The following is a 9,730-nucleotide window of genomic DNA, read 5'->3' on the forward strand; positions in this document are numbered from 1 at the left end:
CAGGTTTCTCTCCGGGCACTCCGGCTTCCTGCCACAGTCTGAAATCTCCACTGAAATGATCCAGTAGGCAGAGGTGGACCCTGGAGGCGGGTCCGGCAGGTGGCACTGATGCAGGGGGCAAAGTCCCTCAGGAGACTGAGCCCAAAAGGCCCAGTATCCTGCTGGGGGGAGACTGGGCAGGACAGAGCACAGGGAGGCGGAGGAGCAGCAGGAGGAGCAGCGGGAGGCGACGGACAAGCAGCGGGAGGCGACGGAGAAGCAGCGGGAGGCGGAGGAGCAGCGGGAGGCGACGGAGAAGCAGCGGGAGGCGACGGAGAAGCAGCGGGAGGCGACGGAGGAGCAGCGGGAGGCGACGGAGGAGCAGCGGGAGGCGGCGGAGGAGCAGCGGGAGACAATGTCTCTCTCTCACATTTTGCTTTATTTCGCAAAGATTTGAATCAACTCTCTTTGAAGCAGCACGACAAATACTATGACTAAAAGTTAAAGCTGTTAAATCTGCTTGTTTTACAACAAGTAGATTTGTATGTGTGTGCCTGGGTAATTAATTAATTAATTGATAGATAGATATTTATGTGGATGGCAACCGCCTGCGTGCAGCAAGCCGACCAGAGGTTACGTTAAAAACATAACATTCAGTCCGTTACGATATCAGGTTTTCAGGCTTGACATTTTGCGATCATTAATAAGCCTCTCATGAACACAACAGTAGTTGATTAGTTAATTTTAAACTTCTGCTCTTAGTTATTTTGGTAATGGAACCGAAACGCACAGAATTGCRCAACAMCTTGTTGAAATTATAATGATTATTATTGTTGTTGGGTCATTAATTTGAGCACGTTTTGTTGATTTTTGTTGTTGTTCTTTAATAAAGTTACGAACGTTTTGATAAGCCAATCAGATGAGGACGTGCTGGTCTCAGCGTCCTGGCGGCGTTCAGTTTGTCACCTGCAGAGATCGACTCAAAACTTTCCGCGTTCGACGTGTTGCAGACCTGCTCTAGCAAAGCACGAAGAGTTCAGAAACAATATGAAATGAGAAAAAGTTATTTATTAAGTCGTGTTTTAGATTGTTCTTGAAAAACTAATCAGTCACTTTTTACAGTCAGCAGATAGCAGCTCCTCTCTCTTGCAGGTACTGCGTATCCCCGCTAAATCTTTTAGGGGGTGATTCTTTTTTTGCGGCAACATTTCAGCCTCAGGATTTTTGAAAAAAAAAAAGTATTAATGTTTTAAGTTTTAAATATTTTGTTACAACACTGACATGTTTAACAATAAGAAATTAATAATGGCCAAGCTACGGATTGGATAAATTAATAATTACATGTGTTTTTTTTTTCACCATTGTCTCTGAATGTGTTCCACCCTGTGATGAACATTTACACATAGACCACAAATAGTTAAACATTTACATTTTGAAAAATAATGACTTTTTCTTCAAAAAAGTGTGTCCCTTTTACTATAAAATATGTTTTATTCTTGAAATTGTAACACATCATGAAGTTACGAATCATTTGACTGTATTGTAAAGAAAAAAATGGTTTTTTTTACTCATTATTACTGACAGCATTGAAAATATTGGTCATTTTAAAAACTTATACCAATATTTGCATTTATTGGTCTTCAACTCCCAACATGGCTCAGAAAAATCCACAGTACTTAATGTTTCTGTAACAATATTTAATAAAAACATGTGTGGAATGGAACATAACATGGTGGATTGTCCCATAACAGGGTGGAAAATCAATGTCTTTGATTCTAAAATCTGACGATTTTCATTATTGGTTGCAGGATTGCCTCTCTCAAGTCAAAGTATAGGTAGAGTATTTGTCCTGGCTGTATTTGGCAAAAGCAGGTGACATCCCTGTAGCGGATTTTCCCATGACAGGAACTCATTGTTCCCCTCACAGGAGTCAATGGGGATAACTAGTGAAATGAAAACAGACAAATGGCAAAGACATTTGTTAATACCTCAGACTACTCTGCAACTCTATTCCATCATCTGAATTGTTTTTTATTTGACTTAAAATTATTACTTTTCACCCTAATTTCTACCTTATTTGGTTCATGAACATAACAGGGTGGAACTTTCTAACTAATCTACCTGTAGCTCTTTATGTGGTCAACATTTAGCTAGCTCACCTTCAACAGAATAACAAACCTTTAATGACTAAATCTAATATTATGTTTTTTAAATTCTACTGAATAAACATTTTTCACAATCTATCATAACAGGGTGGAACATAACAGGGTGGAACTTTCTAACTAATCTACCTGTAGCTCTTTATGTGGTCAACATTTAGCTAGYTMACCTTCAACARAATAACAAACCTTTAATGACTAAATCTAATATTATGTTTTTTAAATTCTACTGAATAAACATTTTTCACTATCTTTCCTAACAGGGTGGAATTTTAAGCTTTACATATACAGGTTTAACTTATTTAAGATAAGAAAAAGTACAGAGATGGTGACAGTTGAAGCTCACTTTGTTTTCCATGGTTGAATTCACATCGAGACCAATTGATGTCACTTACATTAAATGGTTTTTATGGAATTTTAGATTTTTTGAAGGCAGAAATGAAACATCCTAACAGGGTGGAAAGTTAGTACTGGGACATGTATAATATGAAGAAAATATAAAATGAGAAAATAGTTTCAGTAGATTAAATTGCATATTAAAATAAGGTTCTGTCCAGTCAATCAACTTATTGAAGAAAAACACACATATATATATTATAGTTTAAATGTCATGAGGAAGTCTATTACACTGCACTGGGGACACATAAAATTGAACATGTCAGTCACCAAAAAGGGGTGTACAGAACAAAATAATATTTAAAAGGCATTTCATTTATATTTGAATAATGGCAAACATCTAAATGTATAATTAAAATACTTTGTTGTAAATATTTGGCACATTTTACAAAAAATAATTGTAAGCAAAACATGGGGACATGGAATGTTGCAGCAAAAAAAAAGAATCACCCAGTTTTGGGTACGCAGTACCCGACCGTACCCCCCTACTTTTACCCCTGAGAACATCCAACATTTATTTGCAAAAATATAACCAAAAAAACCTTCAGCTTTCTGTAAGGTAAAGCAACATTGTTTTTCTAGAAGAGAAATTGGATGAAATGTTAATTTTAAAACTGAAACTGCAGCCATGCACAAAACTCACAGAGCATTTACTCTGAGATGGCCAAGAATTTTAATTAATTCATAAAAAAATAAAAATAAATAAGAATAAAAATTTTTAAAAAAATCAACACGTCCTTGTTGAATATTTGCAGTGATTTTAAATTTGTTATTATTATTTTTTTTGCCTCTTTTGTTCTTCCAGCAGCCACGCTGACACAATGCGTGGAACTGACGGAGAAGGAAAGCTAGCCAGCTAGCTGCGTTAGCAGGATAAAAGCGATCCGTTCAGGGATCCAACAGCCGCAGCAAACACTCCATCCTCCCGACAGGCTTTCCTCACCTGTCGGTCCTCAACATCGACCTGTCCGCGTCCTCTCCTCCATCTGTCGGCTGCTCGCCCGGCTTACTGTCGAGGATAATCGCTGCTGCCATAACGGCTCGGCGCGGAAACCAAACACTGGGTGCGGGATGACGTCAGAAGACGTAAAGTGATGTTGCGTTTATGGAACTCGCAGAACCTCGGTAACTTAACCTCAACTGCAAGACTGAAACACATTATGCACATTGAATTATGAAAGCTTTCTTACTTTAATAACTACAATAACAAAAAAGGCTATTTAAAGAGTTTTCAAACAAAAGACTTCCGGCCACATTTCTTCTGTAAACTACATCGAATATGTGATAGAAATGTTAATAATAAAAGGCAGACCATTGTAACATACAAATAACCGTCATATCTCTATTTCGTAAATTTGTTATAGCGGTCGTCCTGATCAAAATGACAACTTTCATTATTTTGATATTGTTCAAAAAAATAAAAAATTCTACATAAAAACGTATGAGAGGTTATTGGGAGAGTTTTACATTTGTACCAGCTGAATTTGATGTTAAATCAAACCAGTTTCATTTATAAAGAACATTTACAAAACAACCAGTTGACTCAGGTTTGTATTAATTAGATCTAAGTTTAATATCAGTCAATTTACAGAAGTGCTATATTAGATTAATAAACACATCACTGCTATCCAGACTCCATAATTGATAGGGCTGGTAAAAGAAGAAGAAGAAGAAGAAGAAGAAAAATTACCATTTAAAATAAAATTGTCTTCTATAAAAACTGTTATCTTCATTGTACAAAATGTGTTTTATTCCCACAGTTCTTATGTTGTTGTTTTTTTCAGTTCTTTTGGTCTTTTTCTTGTCAGAAACTTTTCAGTTTCTTGCTTGAAGAGCAAAGCAGCTTGATGAAATTGACTGATAATGGTAATCAGAAATAACATTTAAATCAATTATTTTAACTTCCATTTTATTTTAAAAATTATTTAATATTAGAAACCAAAAATTACTATGATAAATTAAAGACAAAAAACATTATGGAATTCTTTTTTTTTTCTCTTCCCTCCAACTTTCTGAGTGTCCCTCAGCGCCTCCTAGAGTTCCTCCATGTGGCCGCGGCCCTCACTTTGAAAAACACTGGTTTAGATTGTAGTCTATTGTATGACAATGTGGTAGTTGGTGAGAATGATTGCGAGTGAGTTTTATATTAAGACTGATTGATGAGTGATCCGGAAATCAACGGTAAGAACAGGATTTATATCTCAAAAAGGCATAAAAACATTTGGTAAAATGTTTTTACTCATGCAGTGCAAATATAATTTTATACACACAAATCAATAGGGCCGATCTGTATCAAATGGTTATTTTTCGATCTAACTGAAATTGAAAATGTACTTTAAGTCCTTCACGTTTTAGTTTTAACAATGTGATTTAATCGGGTTTAAACAAAACAAAAGGGTTAAGTTTATGCAGAATGACATGCATTGGATGGAACAATAGATATAAATGTAATTCAGATTTACTTGAATTATTTGTAGCACTTGAGAAATGTGTTAAATAAATATTTTGAATGTAGATTTGATGTGTTTTTGTCCAATCATAATGTGCAGAAGTGACGCTCGCGCACGCTGACGCCTGTCCCATTAAGTTCAGGTGTCCTGCGATCAGTGAGGCTCTGCAGGACCAGCAGCAGCTGCAGCGCGCCGAGCCTCACTCCTCAGTCCTGCTGCAGCTTTTTCTTTACAGGCTTCAAGTGCAGCAAGATTTTAAAAGGAGAAAAAAAAACTCACAGAAAACAAAACAATTTTTTTGTGCCTCAGCTCTGCAAATGAAGGAATTTACGGATTTGTCCTGAAGACTTGCAGATCCCAGAATATGAGGTGTTGGCTGACTTTCTGCGTCGACTGAACATCAGTGGAAATCGGATTCTCGTCTAAGGAGGTGGAAGAAATATTTTTACATTTAAAAAATATAAGTCTGAACTTATTAAAATGGATAATACTCCGACTAATTCTGAGAAATCCCATCTGATAGACGAGAAGAGCGCGAAGATGTATTCCTTAAAATTACAAAGGTGAGACAATAACTGAAAATCCACAGAATAATTTACAATTTTACACGCATTTTATAGGAAAAACATCTGCATAAAATGTGAGACGTGGTGAATGAGTTATTTGAAATGAAAAAAAAAACTTCCCCGCACGGAAATGTCCCGCAGCTTGGGCGTAACGCGCGGTGCGCAGTTTGTTGCTGTGCTGCTGCATGTTCAGCATGGCTGACGCGGGCTGTTTTATGTGAATGAGCAAATTCATTCCCATGCTTGAGTTGTTTCTGGACAGCCTGTGACAAATGGCCCCGGGGTCCAGTTCACTGAGCTGCGCTAAAAACTCATCATCTGTCGTTAGAGAGGGCGCGCGCTGCATGCGGCGGATCCGTGCACGTCCAGACCGCGTGCAGCCAAAAACTGCAGGACGAGCTGCATGAAGCAAATCCTCACTTTGCTTTAGATGTTAAGATACGAAGGAATAAAGAGGCGGGAGAAATGAAATTAGTTGATTTTGAAGATGAGAAGTGCGCAAAATGAAAGTAGGGCCTCAAATTTTAAACATAACTGGAGAATATTCTGGAGATTTTAATTTAAATATGTTTATCTTTGAATATTAAACACAAATTTCGATCGCTTTTCCTTACAGGCCTCATCTTGAGTCCGTTTCCATCATCTGATCAATAAATGTTTTATTTTGTTGGCAGTAAATCCTGCTAAGTTATTTCATGTTGTGGTTAACTTTTTTATTTCCCAAAAACAAATTGTGTTGTCCTAAGAAAAAATAATAATACAGCAAGACCCTTAATTCTTTCTGCAAGCATCGAGGCCCCCAAAAGAGGAATCAACTCTTGTTTGTCGACATCAAGCAGAGGTGCAGAGAGGTAGACAGTTGAGCATATGGCGTCGCGTTTGGGATTTCACGCACCATTTGCGCCATTCCTGCGCGCTTGCATGCGCCTTTACTGAGTCATCGTTTGTAGTTTTTGTTTATTTAGGTGAAAAAGGTCCATGGGCGACTAAATTACATACTTCAGTAAGCAAAATATTTACCTTTAATTGGTAGTGGTTCTTAAATACCAATAGATTTTAAAAAATATGTTTTAGATGTGAAAATGCATATAAGTTGTTTTATTTCAAAACTAAACCAAAAGCCAGAGTTTTATTAGAAATACTGTTATGGTGGGAGGATCAAATTTATGTCTGATGATTAAATAACAAAATATATATTTGAGCCAGAAATAGATGATATTATGAGTTATCCTAGTTTAGCCCCTGCAAATTGATTCAGATAGATAAATGGATAGATTTTAGTTTTTTTCCTCAATAAGTCGCTTACATTTATGAAAACATTGTGAACTGGCTCATTTTTTACTAAAATATTTTGCTTTTTAGATCAACCAAAGTTCATAATAGTCATGATTTAAAAGCTGGAATATTTAAAAAATGGCCGACATTATTTTGCCACCGAAGAAAAAAGGAACATATTGACTTATTTCGTAATACAATATGTAATACAATCTTTTGAGAATAGGAAGTTTATTTAGCATAAGTTAGGCTGACCTCTTGCTTTGTCTGACTATAGTCATCCAAAACCCAAAAATATGTAGTTTATTGCTATAATTTTGTATGAAAGGCAGAAAAATGTTGTGTTTAATAAGTGTAACAGGAAAAAATGTGTTCTAATTAACAGTATCTGTAAATTTTCTGGGCCTTCTGTAAAGGAAATTATGGATATGAAATTAAGAGAATTGCAGGTTGTTGCTGTTGGAAACCAAAGTATGTTTTTCTGAAGGTTCAGTTTTTAAAAACAAACAACCAGAAAACAAACCAGGACTTGCATTTGTGTTGTTAAATGTGTATTTTTTGGTTTGCATTTTGCCTTTTATTTGACTTTGTGTTGAATTTGGAGCAGAACTGATTGTCAAAACCCAACAATGGTTCCATGATGCACTTAATGCAGAAACAAACATAGCAGCTCAAAATGTTTGTGTCTTTTCTCGGGTTTAAATGCACAAAGTTAAAACCTCTGCCAAACAAAGCTTGGGTTTACAAACTAAAACACATGTTAAGTTACAACCTTTCAAACATCAAATGTGAATTCAAAGAGGTACAATCAGTAGCAGAAAGATTCTCATTACAGCTGCTGTTTAAACTTTACATTCATCCTTGGTAGTGGAATTATATACAAAGTGGTTTAAATGGACTTTTATTCTGAAAATCCTTTTCAGCTATCAATTAAAACTAAAGCAGCACCTAAAAAAACACATCATCTTTCTGTGAGATTCTCATGTTTTTTACCTTTACAATCACACCGTTCTTTGGTAATTTAAGTAATTTATTTATTAAATTACCATCATTATTATTTACATCTCAGGTTTCATTTCATTATGGAGGATTTTTGCTGTTTCTGAATGTCTGAAAAAAGTCAGAAAATGCCTAAAGATTACTGAGTAGCAGATAAATAAAATATTTATTAGATATATAGACTGATTGCATTTTCCCTGATCATGTTTTGCTACATAAACATAAAAACTCAGGTGCTTAAAGATAGTAAAGATGTTTTAGAAAGTACCAAGACTTGGATGTTTTATTGTCTTTCTCCCAAAATTCAGAAACTAAATCCTTTGTTTTTAAGGCTATTTCTCAGTTCTCTTTTAGTTATTCTAATAAATTTATTTCATCAATCCTGCATATTTTAGTATCCATCCGATACCAAGTATCTGCAGGGCCTGTATCGCCAATACGGACACCGATACTTTTTATTATCATCAAACTTTTGACCTTCAGGTGTTTTTGTGATTTTTTTTCCCCTCTCAGTCATTTTGTTCAAATCTGAGAAAGAATTTGTACAAAGTTTACATGTCGTCAAATTAATAACATATTAACATTATTTGTGTTTTCTAAATAAACAAAATGCAAACTAAAGTTTTTAACTTGGCATCAATCTGATACTGATACCAACGTGGCATCAATGTTATCGATATTTTGCATTGATCTGCCCTCCTTCTGATGATATCTGTGAGTAAAGATACAAATCTATGTTCAATTTGTTGTGTTTTAAAGACAGTTTTTGACACCATTATTTAAAGTGACACTGTTTGGCCATTGCACATGACCATTGCTGACCATAAATACTGTTTATCTTTTGGTTACTGTTTATTGATCTAATCTCCAAATGATTTGAGACACAAACGAACAATATTTGACACTTAAAACACTTCAGTTTACCAAAATGTGCCTCCGAAGACGTAAAACCAGTGAACTACTGAACGGGCTTTTCTGCTTCTTGACTGTAAAACAGTGATGCTTGGTGAATTCCCTCTGAGGTCCTGTCCACTCTGCAGACACCTGCAGGCTTTGCCAGTGCTGCCTCACTGCAGCTGCAAAATACCACAGTGCAAGTTATGCAGCTACACAACAGTAGACATCTAAAATTATATACAGCTCAATAAAAAAGAATTTACCCTCCTCTGTTTTTGACCGAGGCTGCACAGTGGCGCATTTGGTAGAGCTGTTGCCTTGCAGCAAGAAGGTTCTGGGTTCGATTCCCAGCCCCGGTCTTTCTGCATGGAGTTTGCATGTTCTCCCTGTGCATGGTGGGTTTTCTCCGGTTTCCTCCCACAATCCAAAAACATGACTGTCAGGTTAATTGGTCTGTCTAAATTGCCCCTATAGGTGTGAGTGTGTGTGTGCATGGTTGTGTGTCTCTGTGTTGCCCTGCGACAGACTGGCAACCTGTCCAGGGTGACCCCGCCTCTCACCCGGAACGTTAGCTGGAGAGGCACCAGCAACCCTCCCGACCCCACTGAGGGACAAGGGTGTAAGAAAATGGATGGATGTTTTTGACCCAATATATCAGATCATCAAGCATAATTTTAAATAAAACAAATATAGTCTAAATAGCAAATACAAAAATCTGTTTTCAAGTTATGATTTAATTTACTGATGTGAAAAAACCATCCACAGCAATTCAAGCTTTCTTAAAATAAGTTTCCTCTGGTATTTTAACGATTTGGAGGTGATTACCTCCATATCTTTGAGGTTGGAGGGGCTCCATGCCATTCCCCTAATCTTTATCTACATGTCATCAATCAATCAATCAATCAATCAAATTTTATTTGTATAGCACATTTCAGCGGCAAGGCATTTCAAAGTGCTTTACATAATTAAAATAAAAACAGGAATAAACAGTGAGAAAGAGAAAAAGATT

At 36.3% G+C, this 9,730-nt stretch overlaps 2 protein-coding genes across 4 annotated transcripts in view; one reads left to right on the top strand and one right to left on the bottom strand.

Annotated features, from left to right (window-relative positions):
- The window catches only part of LOC103457224 (uridine-cytidine kinase-like 1), a 24,741-nt gene extending 20,894 nt beyond the window's left edge, over positions 1 to 3,847 (bottom strand). For 2 of the 3 annotated variants that reach the window (XM_008397194.2, XM_008397195.2), the window contains exon 1: positions 3,478 to 3,843. In XM_008397194.2, coding sequence (XP_008395416.1) covers positions 3,478 to 3,569 — 92 coding nt within the window. In that variant the 5' untranslated portion in view covers positions 3,570 to 3,843. Of the gene's footprint in view, positions 1 to 3,477 lie in introns of all 3 variants that reach the window. The other variant, XM_008397196.2, reaches the window with a different exon arrangement.
- A 1,833-nt stretch (positions 3,848 to 5,680) lies between these two features.
- Positions 5,681 to 9,730, top strand: part of slc30a2 (solute carrier family 30 member 2) — a 13,784-nt gene continuing 9,734 nt past the window's right edge. Inside the window, exon 1 of the mRNA XM_008397348.2 lies at positions 5,681 to 5,708. Coding sequence (XP_008395570.1) covers positions 5,681 to 5,708 — 28 coding nt within the window. The remainder of the gene's footprint in view (positions 5,709 to 9,730) is intronic.

Source organism: Poecilia reticulata, linkage group LG21, assembly GCF_000633615.1.
Source record: "Poecilia reticulata strain Guanapo linkage group LG21, Guppy_female_1.0+MT, whole genome shotgun sequence".
NCBI lineage: Eukaryota > Metazoa > Chordata > Actinopteri > Cyprinodontiformes > Poeciliidae > Poecilia > Poecilia reticulata.